At 41.1% G+C, this 18,012-nt stretch overlaps 1 protein-coding gene across 23 annotated transcripts in view; it reads left to right on the top strand.

The window, feature by feature from the left end:
* DTNA (dystrobrevin alpha) overlaps positions 1–18,012 on the top strand; it is a 340,345-nt gene that overhangs the window by 218,169 nt on the left and 104,164 nt on the right. For all 23 annotated transcript variants that reach the window (XM_081801399.1, XM_081801400.1, XM_081801411.1 and 20 more), the window contains one exon: positions 9,881–9,961. In XM_081801399.1, the coding sequence (XP_081657525.1) occupies positions 9,881–9,961 (81 nt within the window). The remainder of the gene's footprint in view (positions 1–9,880; positions 9,962–18,012) is intronic.

Genomic DNA, 18,012 nt, shown 5'->3' with positions numbered 1-18,012 from the left:
CTGTCATTTGGACTTTATGGAAAGGGGAAGAGTCTGTCCCACAAACCAGTTCCTAAAAAGTGAAAAGGAAAATAAAGTTAAAAAGAGTTTGGAGGTGGGGCGGCTGTGTGGCTCAGTCAGTTAAGCATCGGACCCTTGGTTTCGGCTCAGGTCATGATCTTAGGGTCCTAGGACTGAGCCTGGAGTCAGGTTCCACACTAGATGGGGAGACAGCTTGAAATTCTCTCTCTCTCTCCTTCTCCCTCTGCCCCTCCCCCCTACTCACACTCATGCTCTCTCTGTAAAATAAATAAATAGATCTTAAAAAAAAAAAAATAGAGCTTAGAGGTAACCTGCTACATGAGGGAGACCAAACCAAAACTATACTTACCTCAGTGGAGAATCCATTAAATAAAGGTTACTGATTTATGGAAACGCCTGGTTGCCATGTAAGTAATTGGCTGGTAGTGTCTCCATTACAGACCATAGTTTCTTTCTTTTTTTTTTTTTAAAGAGAGAAGTAGAGCGTGCACCAGCAAGGGTGGTGGGGCAGAGGGAGAGGGAGAGAGAAACTTAAGCAGGCTCCACACTCAGTGCAGAGCCCAACTTGGGGCTCAGTCTCACGACCCTGAGATCATGACCTGAGCTGAAATCAAGAGTCTGACACTTAACCGACTGAGCCACCCAGGTGCCCCACAAACCATTGTTTCTTATTCATAAAGAAGAAGAACTTGTCGTGGTGGGGGGCACACATCTCAAATTCAATGTAAAAATATACTCCTCTCATTGTCTTTTTATCTCTCCTTCCTTGCATAAGGAATAAGGATGAGCAGAAGTGAGTAGTTAGCCTTCCTCTCTGAGAAAGCAGTAGACAAAATTAGGTTTTTACTGAAGACTGGAACTGATTTGGCAAGAAGGAGGGTTGGGAGCAGATAAAGGAAGTCCCCAGATAATAAGATTCACATTTTTCTTTATCATTTCCCAATAATCTGGAGGCACCAAGACAGCGTTAGAGCTAACAAAAAGGAAAGAAAATTGACATTGATGTGAGGAACCTCAATCATGCTCCTTGCTTTTTCCACTTTCAGAGACCCGTCTGTAGCGCCTGAGAGAGTTGCAGCCATGACCTTCCAATTTCCTCGGCCACGTTTGGTCCTGTATCTTCACTTCTGGCATGGCTAGCCACCTGGAATGGTGCCCTTTGTTGATACAAATGTAACCAAGGAAGGAACCTAATGACCTCTGCCTGTCTCCACAAAATGCAGGCCAGCATGGGTGTCCTCCCATACCATAGATTCTCAGACTGAAAGTCGGGAGCCCCAAACATCATGGGCCAGTGCTTTGTCAGAAAAAGAAAAATATATTAAAATCTTTGAATTTATCACTGTTACATTAGAGATGTTTCAGCCAACACACTGCAAGAATTATAAAAGTGTGCTTATTTCATGATTTTGTAAATACTTACCCAAATTTAAGTACACTGTCCCAGTTCCTTCTAAACCTGGTGAAGTCCTTGGCACAGACAAATACGGATGTCACAAATGTCAAAGGATGATCGACCTAAGTTTTATAGCCACAGAAACAGAAAAGCTCTAAATTTTTCAAATGAGAGAGACATAGGAAAATTGTGCATTCATTTCCCAAATGGTAACTTTATCTTCTCATAGAAACTTCTCCGGGATGTCATGCACTTTACTGAATCATTTTATGAGTTCTTCTGATTAGTGATCGGAAGAGTTAAGCAAGCCACACAAATGTGTGTCTTTCTTCCTTGGGTATGCTAAATAATAGACTCAGATGTTGACCAAAAATGGGAAAACACATCGTACCTTAACAATGCTTTCGTGAGCATCCTATTTAGATTGACACTAAGTAGGACATGTCCACAGTAAGTGGGATTCTGCCAGATAAGACAACTGGCTGATTTCAAAGGAAGAATTGATGTTGATAGGTAGGCTGTCATACAAAAGAGAGAGGTGATCTCCTTGAGAAGGAGTTAAATAGTTGAAAAATATATGGGTTACCCCAGTAGCTCTATCAGCAAGACACCAAAAAAAAAAAAAAAAAAAAGACAAAGAAACTGTTATCAGGGAAGACTGACATCAGACCTTGGAAAGTAAGTTCCCCCAGGAATCTGTGAGGGAGCTAAAAAGGAAAGAAGAAATTGTAAATCCGGTCAGCTAAGTATTTTCTAGAAATAATTTTTTTAAACAGCAAAAGAAAGTGCCAAGGAGAGTCTTTGTTTTGGAAATTACAAATGCCAAAGAAAAATTGCACATGAAGGAGTTAAGGCAGGGAAGACTTTATTCAAGATCATTGCAATGCAGTCAGGACCTACTGCAAGAGAAAAGAGATTGAACTGAACTCCCTAGAAGAGTTTTTATTTATTTATTTATTTTAAGATTTTATTTATTTGACAGAGAGAGACACAGCGCGAGAGGAAACATAGGCAGGGAGAGTGGGACGGAGAGAAGCAGGCTTCCCGCGGAGCAGGGAGCCAATTCGGGGCTCTATCCCAGGACCTGAGCCAAAGGCAGATGCTTAATGACTGAGCCACCCAGGCTCCCCCCTGGAAGAGCTTTTAAGTACTGGGGTGAGCTATTGCAAGAGTCCTGAAGATTAGTAGTGGGGAAGGTGGTCAATTGTGTTTGCTAATTGTCCCAATTAGAAAGTTAGGCTTCTACCCTCCAGAAGAGAATCAGAGATCTCCTTCAATGATTGCATTTCAAAGGTTTGGCTCCCATGTCCTTAAGAAAGATATTCCTGGGCTGTAAAACTGGCAAGAGGCTGGGAGATTACTTTGCAATGGGGCAGACAAAGAATTTGCAATGAGAAGTTTTCTAAAATAAATGCTCTAAGGAAAGGAGGTCAGAGGCCTTGGGTCGGGAAAAAGCCTGTCTGAAGTTTAGTCAGGCTGAGGGGAATGTTAAGGCATCTTGGCCTTACAAAGGCCAAAGAACAAAGGGCACAAACAACAGAAAATAATAATTCACAAGAAGAGCAGTTGATAAGAAATTTAGGCAAATTCAGGTGATTACAGCACATCTGATTTAAACATCTACTCTGAGCTCATAACCACAAGCAGCAGAAGCAAGAAGAAATGGTAAAGAAAGGAAATTAAGGATAGCATGGACTCACAAATAAGAAAAAAAAAGACTAGCCTTATGTTAAAAACAAAACAAAACACTAGCCCTATGGCCACCAAAGAAATTGATTTGTTAAAGAAATTCTAGACAAGTTGCCCTTAACCAAAAATTCCCTTCAGTATAATGCCCTAATTATCAGTTTATTTAGTACCTTAAATTAAAACTAAAAAGACTAGTTAAAGGTAAATGTCATCCTCACATTGACTTTTCAGCCATCAAATAAGTTTATCAGCTCAAATAAGTTTATCAGATTGGCTTTTAGCAGATAAATTTTTTGTTCTTGGAATTAAATCACCTCTGTTTTTCTGCTCTCAGAGGACATCACTCTGCCTTATATGACACTTATTTATGAACGTGTCACTCATCTATTGTGAACGTCTCCTAAGGACAAACCATAGACCTTTACCTTCAAATCCATTCACCTTAGATGCTGAATAAATGTTGGTTTACAAGCCTACAGCGCACAGGATAGGTATGTTTTAATCAGAGGAGAGTGATTGGAAAACATTCTTTCAGAACTTGGAAGACTACCTACCGAGATAAAAAAGGTCCTGAGGAGAAATCAGAGGGATACCACTGCCTTTGAGCAGAGGAGGGATGGAAAATCAAAGAGAGGCAAATGTTGGTACTCAACAAACCCTTGAATTGTTCAAAGGCAGATAGTTCTTCAGAAAGTTGACTACAGTTAGCACATGGATAGTTGGAATGAAACCTAGAGTATGATTTTGCAATGCACACTATGAAACTCAGAAAAATGCCATGAATGAGACTGATACCATGAGCCCACCACACACCCTATAGGCCATGGTGGATACAGTGACTATTTTCGCTTGCTTCTTCATTTCTCTTGCTCTTCAGCTTCTTTAAGATATTATTAATACCATGGGTCACTATCCTGGAAATACTCTCTTATGTCACCACTCTAGTCTGCTCTTCTGCTTTTTTTGACCATTCTACTTCTCTTTTTCTGTCTCTTGGCACCTTCCAGACACCCTTAAGCCAGATTTTACCAAAGTTTTGTTCTTGATCAATTCCATTTATAACTGTACTTTCTCTCAAGGCTTCACCATTGTTGTTATGGCTCACAAGTTCCAAGGAGTCCTTCAAAGCCACCTCCCATATTCTCATAAGTCAGCTTATCCAGAATAGTCAGTATATAAACTCAGTGTCCCTTCTAGCCTTGCTCCCTGTCAAGGTTTCTACTAATGAAGCAGCTTGAGGTGGGCTCACCATTAATTCCACTAAGTGCCCCTAACTATATGCAGAGTATCCTCTTGGAAAAACATTCCCAGTCTTGGCCCAAGATAAATTGGTGCATTTTATATGTTTGTTAATAATTCTGGGAATGTATTCCATAGTCAGGAATTCTGTATCTATATATCCAGCTGCCACTGATATCTCCATTTGGACATCCCACAAGCACCTCAATCTCTGTAAGCCCAAAACTGAACTCTTCATTCACCCACCTATAAACCTATTCCTCCATGTTTTTACCTTAGCCCACTGAGGGCCTCCCAATCCCACTGAGTGTCCTAAGGTAGAAATGTGAGCATTATCCTTGACCCCCAAATTCCTCTCTCTCTCTCTCTCTTTCTCACACACACACACACACACACACACGCACACACAGATCCAGTCAATCAGCAAACATGGAAGAGTTCAGATGCAAAGTTCATAGGCTTCATCTTTATTCTATAAATATTTGTTGAGTGAATTTGAAAAATGAATGAGATATTTAATTATCTGAATGACTATACCAAAGGCTTTATAATGAGCTATCAAAACATGAAAGGCAAACTATACATGAATTGTGTGAAACTATTCAGAATGTAATAAAATGAAAGCCAAAAATTAGGTAAGGTTGGTTGGTTGGATAAATAGATAGATGGATAAAAGGAGAAAAAAGAAAGAAAGAAGGTAGGAGGGAGGAAGGGAGGGAGAGAGTGAGGAAAGAAAGGACAGAGAGGAAGAGAGGAGAAAAATTTTGGAAGGAAGATCAAAAGAAAGGAAAAACAGGATTTGTAGAATATAGCAGTGTGATCAATTAGAATTTCTTTTTTTTTTTTAAGAGAGGAAGAGGTGGGGGGTAGGGGGTAGTGTGGGGCCAGACACAGGGCTTGATCTCACAATCCTGAGATCATGACCTGAGCCAAAATTAAGAGTGGGACGCTTAACTGACTGAGCTACCCAGGCAGCCCTGTAATCAATCAGAATTTCTTAAGTGCATCTTTGCTTTTGTCTTTATCACTTTCTTCCAAGTATGACATGGTTATGAGAGATTTGAGGAGATGGTACAAGAACATCAAGTTGCCTTAAGTGAATTAGCTTTACGTTTTTATTATGAAAAGTTTCAAATATATACAGGAGTCTAGAAAATAATATTCATCTCCACCCTTAATTATTTACCCCCAGCACCCTCTATATTATTATGAAGAAAATCTAATATATTAGATTTTAAATGAGTTGAATCTACATGTTTTAAAGAATTATATCCCAGTGGTATAATACTAAAAGAAAAAATACCATCCGTTTTTTTTTTTTTTCAGAAATAATTAAGAGGACATTGCAAAAAAGAAAAAATAGGGAAATACTATACTCATTTTTTTTTTGCTATACCCATTTTTTCTTAAAAAGGGAGAATATAGATTCTTGAGCGTCTAGGGTATGAACTTTTAAGTTTTATGATAAGATGGATTTTTTTTTCAGATCACGTAATAAATATAGTGCTAATCCTAGATATTTCAACATGCTAAGAACAAGGATTGCTCTACTGACTTCTTTATTCATTTATTAAAATTCTTTTTTATAAAAGAATTAAGTCAGCTAATTCCCCTTTTTAATGAGGCTACTAGACCGGTAGCTCAGGAAAATACTATGGCATAAAAATGAACCTGAATTTCAGCAAGATACTGGCAAAGTCTCTTACACTGTGCTTGTATTGGAGAAATGTGAGCTGAATCATTACAATTAGGTAGATTTATAGGTGGTGGTGTGACCCTGTCTGCAGGAATAAGTAATGGGTCAACTTGGAGGACAGCTTCTAGTAGCATACTGGAAGAGTCTATTTGTGGCCCTGTTCATGTCCTTGGTTTTAACCGACTTGGACACAGAAGACATGCAACTACTCCCATGGCAGGCTACAGACTTATAGACTTTTGAGAAGAAAGACCACACATGTAAAGCTGAATTAAGTTTATGGTTTACTGGGGCAGAGACAAATAAATTTATTTTTAAAAAGTTGGATAAACAGAGCAAGAGCCAGTGCAGCATGTCTCAGCTCAGCTTTTTTGGGTCCCAGAACCATATGGATCCTGTGGTTGCCACTTAACATTGTTTTGTGCAAGGTGATGTGAAAAGCTAAGTTTCGTTGCTCACCCCATCCTGTCTGATATTCAGGGCTTACATCCTCAGCCAGGAAGAATTTATACAAATAGGAAACATCAAGAAACCCTCAGACCCCTTCCTGACTCGAACAAAACAGAGGGTCAGTTAAGTTCACATGGTGATAGGACAGGGAACGCGGTCAGTCTCCTGTCCCTAAGTATCATCTCTGTGCCCCTCTTGACTACGTGCAGGAGAGACGCACCTTTGTCAAATTGCCCCTAGGACCTCTGTGGGAAGGAGGTGCCAAGGAGCCAGTTTCTGTCCTCGGAGGATCCGGTCTTGCTGGAACTAAGACATTTAATTGTGTGCGACATTGCAGCCCTTTGATACCTGGGGCTTATCGTTATTCTCCCAGAACTTACACAAATAATCTATGTCCCTAATGTCTTCTTTTAAAAACTTATTTACAGATACTGAGACTCTCTTGAATGTTGAGTCAAGTTCAGCATCAATAAAAATACATCTTCATCCAGAGGAAAAGGCAGATTTAGTGTTCAGGGATTTCTGATAGTCTGTCTCTAGAGAGTTCATGTTCCACAGAAGGACACGAAACTGGGAAGTCCCTTTGAAATGCCGGTGGCAAAATCAAAATTTTTAGAATGGTTACAAGCACGAGCTAAAAATTAAAAGAAACTAACCAGATAAATACAACATCCTACCTTTAGCCTCCAAATAAGCATTTAACTAGAAAACAGAAAAATCTGACCAGATGTAGGTCCATATGATTTTTTAAAACCTGCTTTTTAATGAAAAGAGCCAGAAGAATGAGCCATTTATTTTTTTTAATTGCATTAGTAAGTGTCCTTATCAAAGTTGGTAATGATTGCTTTCTATATATTCTATATAGGCGAGGCAATAACTGTGGCATTTTAATTTTGTATATCTCATTCCGAGGAGATACGAGTCAGCCAAAGAGCAGGAAGACTAGAATGGATAAAGGTCTCAAAGCCATGTCTGATGATAATGAGAATCATAATAGCAACATGCATGTATTGAAGCCCTATTGTGTGCCTCCCTCTGTGGTAGACATTGTGCTTGAAGTGGCTATGGAATTGAACCTCTCCAATCTAAAAGGTCAAGTTATGATCCCAGCTAAACTCTAAACTCCATGATGACAGGGGCATTTGTACATAATCTTCAGATGGTAATGAAGATGCTAGTCATGATCATGATAGCTGCTTCCCAATGTGTGAGAAATAAATTATCAAATGGCAGGGAGAAAAGATTATGTGTATCCAGAAAGGATCAAATGAATTGAACTTATCGGGATGCAAATTAAAGCTCAAATGTAAAAAAGAAATTTCTATCACTTATTGTTGCTCAGAAATGGTATAAGAAATCTTTGAAGTAGTCCCACCTGCTATTAAGTGCTCACGGTACAAGCTTCAGACATTACCAGCTGGTAAAACTGATATTGTTACCCCCATATACATGAAGAAATCAGACACCGAGTAAAAACTTGTCAAAGTTCACACAACTAGGAAATGAAAGATTAAGCCTTACTGACTTTAAAGTTAATTTATTTTTACTAAGTTATAATCATCCCTATCTTTGAAAATAATCTTATATGGCCATTGTCCACATGTCCATCTCTTGAGAGCATGTTTAAGAGAATTCCCGCCTTGGGTGAGGGTAGGCTCTACCTATCTCTTTGATCCTTCAAGCACTGTGTCAATGAGCCTGTTTGTCAAGTAATGCACTCTCATAAAAATAAATGTTTAATGATCTGCTTCATAAAGCTATAAAGCAATGGGAATATTGATATCATTTTTAAATGAATCTAAAGAGATCAGTTTGATTCAAGGGGATGCTAAATGCTCTCAATGCAGGACACTTGCTAATTCATCCCGAGTTTCATTAGGAAAGCACTTAATTGACCTCCTAATATAATTATTTCTAGGCCACTTCATTTACCTCCTACCCTAACTATTCTATTTTGAAACATTTATGTAGCACTTTTACTGGTAAAGTTCAACACATGTCAAAATATAGCTCTGTGCCTTTATATCTGTTATGAACCATAAACATGGGCTTAAGAAAGCCAAATATTTGGAAGCAGAGAAGAACAGACATTTGTTGAAAGTCTGCTATGTTCTAGACACAGTCTAGAGATCAGCTCATTCAGAAAAGGGTAGGAGGATCACCAGGAACTCCAGTGTGGATGTAGCAAGAAGCCCATCTGCAGAGCATTGTGAGGACACCAGCCCGAGCCTGGCAGAGGTTCTGGATAGAGTCATAGGAAATATTACTGGGTTGGTGGCATGGAAAGAACACACAGAGGGACTTGGATTCTCAGCAGAACATTCAGACCTGGTGAGCAGCAGAAGCCATGCTGGATTCTTGAGTAGAAGTGTAGAATGAGGAAAGTAGTTCAAGAATATGAGGACCATGCTCCTCTCTTTAGAGAGGAATGGGAAGCCACAGTATAAGAAAGAGTAGTGGTTGTTTTTAGAAAGGAGTCTCCTCTGAGGTTGACGGGAAGGTTTGCAGGATACGCACTAGTAATACTAATGAATACACAGCCCGAACTATGTGCCAGGCAGTGTTCTCTGTGCTTAGGTGTAGTCATGCATTTGCCTTCTAATTCTGTGAAATAAGTAGTGGGAGTATCATCATCCCTAACTTCCAGATGAGAAAACTGAGGTTTCTAAAAGCAGTTGACCTGGACACCTGGGTGGCTCAGTCAGTTAAGCATCTGCCTTTGGCTCAGGGCATGATCTTGGGGTCCTGGGATCAAGCACCCACCCCCACCACCACCAACCCCACAGACTGCGCTCAGTGGGGAGTCTGCTTCTTCCTCGCCCTCTGCCCCTCCCCCCACTTGTGCTCTCTCTCCCTCTTTCTCTCCCCCTCTCTCTCTCTCTCTCAGATAGATAAATAAATAAATAACAAACAAATAAATAATCTTATAAATAAAAAAATAAAAATAAATAAAAGCAGTTGGCCTAAGGTCACACAGGAAAGATACCCCATATTCAGCGAGTGCTCACCTCGCAGCCATATTCTGAGGACCAATCACAGTGCATTTAAAATGGTTATTTGATGACACTGCTATCATCTTGCTGTTTAAAGTCACAACTTGAGCAGATTGTTCTCGGAAGTGGCAGACACCACAGGACTGAGGTCGTGTTCCTCGGCCCATGAACATTGTCGACAACCAACGTGCTGGCTACGTGTGCTCTCTTCCCCTATAACCTGAGGGATATGAGGCAGACCTTTTCAAGTCTCAAAGTTATATTTGTGTTCTAATAAAAATAAAAATCAAGTTAAGTGAATGGGTTATAATACCTATCGTTGTTTTCTTTATAAATATTACAAATCCCTTTCCACACACATGGCATACCATATGTGTACTTTTCTCCCCCCACCAGGGGCTCAAGATCTGGATCGTATCCGACTCTCCACCTACAGAACAGCATGCAAGCTTAGGTTTGTTCAGAAGAAATGCAACTGTAAGTATGCCAGTTGTTTGGACTAATTACCCTCCTGAATCCTATAGTTTATGTTTGTTACTTTGTTTATTAAAACTGGTTGTCTTGTAAGTGTTGATAAAAATATGTTTACACAGCAATAAAGAGTATCACGATGCACAAATGGCAGAGAGACTATCCGTAAGTAATTCTGAAGGCTTAATTGCTCTTAACTGCTAAAGTATTGAAATGGATAAGCCTCTGGACATATATGGAAATCCTGCCCTTGGGATTTTTTTTTTTTTTTTAGGATTTTATTTATTTATTTGACAAAGAGAGACACAGCGAGAGAGGGAACAGAAGCAGCGGGAGTAGGAGAGGGAGAAGCAGGCTTCCCGCGGAGCAGGGATCCTGATGCGGGGCTCGATCCCAGGACCCTGGGATCATGACTTGAGCCGAAGGCAGGCGCTTAACGACTGAACCACCCAGGCGCCCCCCCCCTTTTTTTTCCTTGGGATGGTTTAAATCTGGATGGATATTTTTCTTCTTTTCTCTAACCTTGGTATTGTCCATGCAGTGCCATCAGAATGGTTTCCATGAACATTATAAAACATCAAATATTAAGTCCTCTTTATATCTGTGTTTCCCTTACAAGTGTAGAAAAATGTTTACAAGCTCCTGGAAAGCACAGAAGTTTCTTTCTGAAGCTACAAAATTAGCCCTTTGTATCAGAGTATTAACTACATTTGCCTACATCAGACCACAGCATGAAAAGAGGCAATAATACTTGAAGAAACAAAGGGACTTGCTTCGACTTGTTCCCAAATTTTAAAATGTCAGCAGCCACTAGGTCACTAATCACAGCGGGCCTTTTGCATCTTCTGCTGCATCACTGCCCCCATCGGATCCCCACATCCATTTTTCTGGAGAGCAAAATTGCCTCATAGTTCATGTATATGAACTTACTCTTTTCTTTTTGAAAACTGACTGCTGTAAAAATTAATAACTGTTCTCATTTTCTAATTAGTATTGGATGGATTAGAAAAATGAAAGCCCTAATGTTCTCCTGAGTACTTACACACAGTTTTTGCATGTGGCATAGGACTTAGACACGGTGAATGTGGAAACCAGCCATTTCCACACCTCTACCCTCCCGGAGTCTCCAGCTGATGTTCCGTGGGGCCCTGGGCAGGCTCCCCAGATCATGACTATGCAGGTGGGCAGGCAGTATGTGGTTAGTCTTCCAGTTGCTCATCTATAGCTTATTCCTCAGCTTCAGTGGCTAGAAATGGAGCTGAAATTTGGGGCAGGAAGAGAAGGGGGAAACAAAGGTTGGCCAGATATCAAAGACATGTTTGACTCCTTACAGGAAGCTAAACCCATCCAAAAAAAGGGGGGTGCAGGGAAGAGGCAGTGAGAAGAGCACTACAGATGTGGGAAGGAATCTGTGGGTGTACTTGCAGCCCTGAGCACTGAGGAGTCTATAAAAGGTTTTTCGAGGGCTGGTATTAAAGGACAAGGAAGAGGCTCCCACGAAAAAAGGCTTTTCTCCCTCCCTCAACCCTACCACCCATATTCAAACAAAAGAAAAAGTCTCCAAATATTCAGCAATGAAAAAGTGATAGGATCCTCCTACTTTCTTTCCTCATCACCACGGGATGGAAGGGCGAGGAGAAAGAGCAGGGACGGGGGTTCTGACCCCATAGAGTTTTGCCAAGCAGAGCTTCCTTGGGTCCTTTCAGCAGAGATAGGGAATTGCAAAAAACGTGTTACAAAATGGTAGGGATGAACTAAAAAGTAAATAAACAATAAAGAAAAGGAAGGATGGGAGGGAGGGAGAGAAGGAAAAAAAGAAGAGGCAATGATTTGGCAACCAGCCCTGCAGCCAACATTACAAAGGCCCTAACTAGCACCAGCAACCCTGGGCCACATCAGATTCCTCCTGCTCACAGGTAATGGGCCTTTCTCATTCTTGGGCATCTCCTTGTCCTCTTCCTGTTCTTTAGTGCTCCTCAACCTTATCCTACATCCAGAATCATGTCATCGTCACACTGACCTCCTTGGAAAGCAGTGAGGAAAAGAGTGCTAGTCCATCCCTGGGGGAAACTAGAACTTCCGTACTTGTCTGGTTGTCCCTCAGTGCATCCATGCACTTACCCTTTAATTGAGAAAGCTTATAACGAGCTCCTACTGTGTGTTCGGCACCGTGCTTAGGTGCTTGGGATAGAGCGATGTGAATAAGATGTGACCTCTGCCTTAAAGTTGCCCGAAGTCTAACTGGGTTAGACTGGATGGAATTTTAAACAGACTGCTAACACGATGTGGAAGTGTAATGGTAGGAATGTGGGCATGGTGTTGCAGAAGCTCAAGGAGGTAGTGCCCTATCTGGGCGTGAGGGCCAGTAAGAGGAGTTTCCTAGAGAAGAAGACCTCTAGCCTGATTCTTACAGAATTAGTGGACATTACACAGAGAAGTGTTATGCCCGACAAACTTATTTTAGGATGAGGAAAATCTCTTCTCGGCCTTTTGGCTAAGATCAAGTATAGGATGAGGAAAATATTACATTCTCTACAAACTACACAAAAGTAAGGCTTAAGGAAGAGAAACAGGCAGGTTTTGAACACTCTGCTAAAATTAAGTTGCTTTTTAAAATTGTTTCTACCTTGAGCAAAAGCGTTAAATGTAAGTACGGTATGTGTTTGCTGAGTTTTCCTTCCTGACAACAAATCTAACAGTTGTGATGTTAAGGAGCTTGCAAAATGATAACACAGCTGTTTTATCTTAAAGGTAGAGCCTTCTTTTTCAGATTACCAGGACACTTGTGTTTATGTGACATAGTATTAGTCAACATTGAACGTCCACCCCGGTATTAGAGGAAGGTCATTTTTGTCTGCAATAAAACCTAATCCACCATAAATTATGGTACCTTAGAATGGAGCTTTACTCTACAATAAAAGAAATACAAAAAAAAAAAAAAAATCCAGGCAGTGTATTTGTAAGTATATTGCTTTATTGGAAATTCTTACATAGCGTTTACTTCATAGAAATTGATGGACCTTAATGGAGAACAGGTTATTTTTAGGTCCAGACCTTATTTACAGGTACAATTGATGTTGGGTATTAACAAAACAAAGCTTAAAAACTACATAGTAGAGGGGGAGAAACATAAAAACTGACACTTGTCCATCACCTAGAAAAAAAAATATTGTCCAGGGCGCCTGGGTGGCTCAGTTGGTTAAGCGACTGCCTTCGGCTCAGGTCATGATCCTGGAGTCCCGGGATCAAGTCCCGCATCGGGCTCCCTGCTTGGCAGGGAGTCTGCTTCTCCCTCTGACCCTCCTCCCTCTCATGCTCTCTGTCTCTCATTCTCTCTCTCTCAAAATAAATAAATAAAATCTTTAAAAAAAAATATTGTCTGGATATAGCGTGGAGTACATAGACTTTCAAGAGATTTGTTTTTTTTTATCTGAGTTCAGACAGCAGAAGTGTTAGTTAATTCCCTATATTTCTGTCCCCACAGCCCTTGCCTACTCTCTCTATGTTTTCCTATATAGAGCCCTGATTCCTATCACTGACATTCATGTTCATTCCCTCTAATGCAATTCCTGATGGATGCTGAGAATAACTGCTTCTCAGGGTTGAAAAAGACTCCATAGAAGAGACCAGAAAACTGTGGCTTATGCACTAAATGCAGCTCAGCACCTACTTTTGTATAGATTGTGAAATAGGAGTTTTTACAGATGAGTATTTGTAATGATTTTAAAATAGGGAACACTACTTATAATCCCAGTTAAGCCAAATGTTGTCCTTCCCCCCACAAATTCCAGGCTTCTCATTGGTAAACAAGCATTGAAAAAAAATTGCCCTCCATTATTATATTTTTAATTTCATCAGAGAAATATTGTGTAAATTTGTTTTCTTTCTTATTATATATATGCCAGCATAATATCTACATAATATTACTATGTAATCTGGTAGTGCCCCACTGTCCACACACAAAAAAGATATTTACCAACCTCTGTTATAAATGAAAAATTGTGAGAAACCATCTTTTCTTTTTTTCAAGCAAAAGATTCTTTATTCCTTCGACTCTTCTCCGTGGGATCTATTTTTCAAGTCAGCTTCTTCCCCTTACCATTCATTTTTGTACCCTATCCTAACCTCCCTCCCCGTGCCATGACTAGTACATCCCCTAATGGAACAAAAAGATGGATGCCCTAAAAATTAGGGGACACCAAGTTGGCGATTTTATTTTCTAGGAGGAATAGGACAGAATGGGGAGAATACACATAGTATTTCTAATTCTGCTTTCTAATCGACAGCGTTATCTTTAGCTTCCAGGTTTCCTGAGAACTTTCCACAAAAATAAATAACCTGTATGCCATCTATAAGGATGTGAGTAATGGCAACATCTCAGCCTTTGTTTTAAACAAATAACTATTTTCTGCCAGAACATTATTTCCTTGGTCAGCACTGACATGGTTAATGATCCAGATACCCTGTAATGTCAGCAGATCTTTTTTCAGAAATTACTTTGGAGTCAATGGAATGCAGCCTTAAGTTCATGAACAATAAAAGGGAACAAGAGAAATAAATCAGAACTCTCAAATCCCTCCTGTTTAAAAAAGGGAACAAAAGTAAGGAGGCGCCTTCCTTTAGTTCTTCTGGTCACAGCCTGAATTTTCTGTCACTCATATCAACTAAAATTTAGTTAAAATTTTGCTTAAAAGGAAAAGAGGAGGAAAGGTATATATTTGTATCTGAGCTTTCAGAGTTTCTCAAATATCTTCCCTCTAATAAAAGAAATATAAGTATTCCTCATCCAGTTATAGAGTTAGAACACATGCTTTTGCCTTAATGCTCTAAACTTCTTTCAGGGCTTCTAGAACCAAAAAAAGAAAAATGTAGACACCTGTTTACCTAATGGCTTCTCTATCACTGTGAAATTAACCTATGTGAGTGCTAGATACGTGGTGGGTCCAGTAGGAATATTCTTTTATGAGTGAGTGAGTAGGCTCCACTAGATTCATTTTTCACCAGCCAAGTGATTAGTCTTATGCCTTCAGGACTGGCCTTCAGATATGTTTGGTTTTGTTTTTTTTTAAGATTCTCTCGAGAGGGGCGCCTGGGTGGCTCAGTCGTTAAGCGTCTGCCTTCGGCTCAGGTCATGATCCCAGGGTCCTGGGATCGAGTCCCACATCGGGCTCCCTGCTCGGCAGGAAGCCTGCTTCTCCCTCTTCCACTCCACCTGCTTGTGTTCCTGCTCTCGCTATCTCTCCCTCTGTCAAATAAATAAATAAAATCTTAAAAAAAAAAAAAAGATTCTCTCGAGAGAGAGCGAGCACGAGCAGGGAGGAGGAGTAGAGAGAGGGAGAAGCAGACTCCCCGCCAAGCAGGGAGCCCGACTCGGGGTTTGATCCCAGAACCCCAGGATCATGACCTGAGCAGAAGGCAGATGCTTAACCGACTGAGCCATCCAGACACCCCTAGATATGCTTTTTTTGAAATAAATACTAATATCCCATTCAATTTTATTCAAGTTGGTGTACCAGCATATTCGTCCTCTCTGCCATATATTTAAGCATGTGGATTTTGGGCTGCCTGTATCTGTTTTCTATCATTACATAACAAATTGCTCCACACTTAGCTACTTAAAACAACACACATTTACTATCTTATAGTTTCTATAGGTCAGAAATCAAACACGGTGTGACTGGATTCTCAGCCTAGGGTCTCCCAGGGTCTGTGGTTCTCATCTGGGGCTCAGGGTTCTCTTCTGAGTGAACTGGCTGTTGGCAGAATTCATTTCCTTATCATTGAAGGGCTGAGGGCTCCATTCCTTGCTGACAGTCAGATGGGGACTACTCCCAGTTCCTACAAGCCACCTGCATTCCTTGCCACATGGCCCCCTAGATGTTTGCTTCTCCTTCCATGCCAGGCAGAGTGGGTCTCTCTGATTTTCTCCTCCCCTGTGATCAGCCAGAGAAAACTCTCTGCTTTTAAAAGACTTATGTAGGGGTGCCTGGGTGGCTCAGTCAGTTAAGCGTCTGCCTTCGGCTAAAGTCATGATCCCGGAGTCCCAGGATCGAGTCACAGGATCAAGCCCCGCATCAAGCTCCCTGCTCAGCAGGAAGTCTGCTTCTCCCTCTGCCTCTCACCCCACTCATGCTCTCGCTCTCTCGCTCTATCTCAAATAAATAAATAAAGTCTTTAGGAAAAAAAAAAAATAAAGGACTTATGTGATTAGGTCAGGCTCCCCCAGAAAATCTCCCTATCTTAAGGTCAACTGACTTGAGACCTTAATTACACCTGCAAAATCCCTTCAGAGCAGTACTTGAATTCGTGTTTGATTCAACAATGGAGAAGGTATGTCAACACTGAGGGCCAGGAATCTTGGGGGGTGTGGAGATGTGAAGAGGAAGAGGGCATCTTAGGACTCCGCCTACCACACTGCCCAGCATCATGGACTTTTCTCTTTTCCAGATAATGACATATAGAGCCTTGGGTGAAAAAAATAAAGTTTAAAGGAAATACTCGGGCGACAGAAACAGATCCCCAAAAAAGAGATGTGTCTGAAGGACAGAGATAGGACTCTTTCCTGTCAAGGAGTCAGAAGGAAGAGCAGGAATGTTCAGTTAGGGAAATAGGTGGCAGATGGCAAAGTCTTGGAGCATAATTATCTGTGCTCCAAGTGATTTTGATACGTATTTTCACTCCTGAAGTTGAATCATTCTAGACACTTGTTTAGAATAAAGGGAAAGTCATTCCACTAGAGTCTGACATTCTTAAAAACTCCCTGTGGGGAAGTTGGCGGGAGCAGCAGAACATAAACCCATTTGAGATGCCTTATAATATGGCAGCGGAAAACCTGCTCCTCTCTGGGCACTCTGGACCTATGGCAAAACTGTTTCCCCTTCATCAGAGCAAACTTCTGGTAGAACAAAGCTATGCTTTTAAGGTTCTGGGGCTTGTGATATGGGTTTAATTAAAGCTGCTTCTCCCTTTCCTTGCTTCTATTTTTAAGATCTTAAAGATTCAGAGCTTTGTTTTCTTGTTAGTATTTTTATTTTTAGAGAATACTAGGAGCTTTCTCTTCCCAGTCTGCTGCCCCTGCACAACCTATGAACTAAACTAATGCCTATAGTCTTATTTCTGGGTGTCTGGAGGGAACAGCCATCGGCTTCCTTCCCTTCCTCCTGCTTCGGCATTAGACCAGGAAGCTGGAACCACTGAGCACTTTTACGCTCACAGTTTAGAAGAGAACCTCATGTTTACATGCCCCAGCCCGTTGGATAAGAGTGATGCATACAGAGGAATGAAGACCTTTCAAACTTCCCAGTGCCATCCAGCAACTAATATTCAGTGGCCTTCCCTTAGTGGTCTGCCAAGCTGTGTTCCTGGGAACCTACTGGATCAGCCCAGAGCCAGTGAGCTGAGCAATGAAGGGACACCCCGAGGGTGCCGTCCTATAGCCTGGCTCCCAGGATCTTGGGGCTCTGGCAAACACTAAGAGGAAACAGAAGACAGTCGGGAAGACAGGAATGGAAGGATGGCCACTCCCACATAACCACCCCTGTGACCCATGAGGACTAAATCAAGGAGACTTTGTTGACATTTTGTTGATGTTACCAGCAGCCACTCATTTATTTTTTCATTCAACAAATACGGACCAAGGCTCAGTGCATGCCAAGCATTATTCTAGACCATGGTGGGGGTGGGTGGAGAAGGATGATATTCCTTAGTGTTGCTCAACATCGCTCGGCATCAGGAAAATCCAAATTAAAACTTCAGTGAGATACCACCTCACACCAGTCAGAATGGCTAAAATTAACAAGTCAAGAAATGACAGATGTTGGCGGGGATGCAGAGAAAGGGGAACCCTCCTACGCTGTTGGTGGGAATGCAAGCTGGTGCAGCCACTCTGTAAAACAGTATGGAGGTTTCTCAAAAAGTTGAAAATAGAGCTACCATACAACCCAGCAATTGCACTAGTGGGTATTTACCCCAAAGATACAAATGTAGTGATCCGAAGGGGTACGTGCACCCCGATGTTTAGAGCAGCAATATCCACAATAGCCAGCTATGGAAAGAGC

The sequence above is a fragment of the Leptonychotes weddellii genome, chromosome 13 (assembly GCF_054177405.1).
Source record: "Leptonychotes weddellii isolate Sample4059 chromosome 13, ASM5417740v2, whole genome shotgun sequence".
Taxonomy (NCBI): Eukaryota; Metazoa; Chordata; class Mammalia; order Carnivora; family Phocidae; genus Leptonychotes; species Leptonychotes weddellii.
The sequence above is the reverse complement of the archived record's forward strand: the minus strand, read 5'-3'. Positions and strand labels throughout refer to the sequence as shown.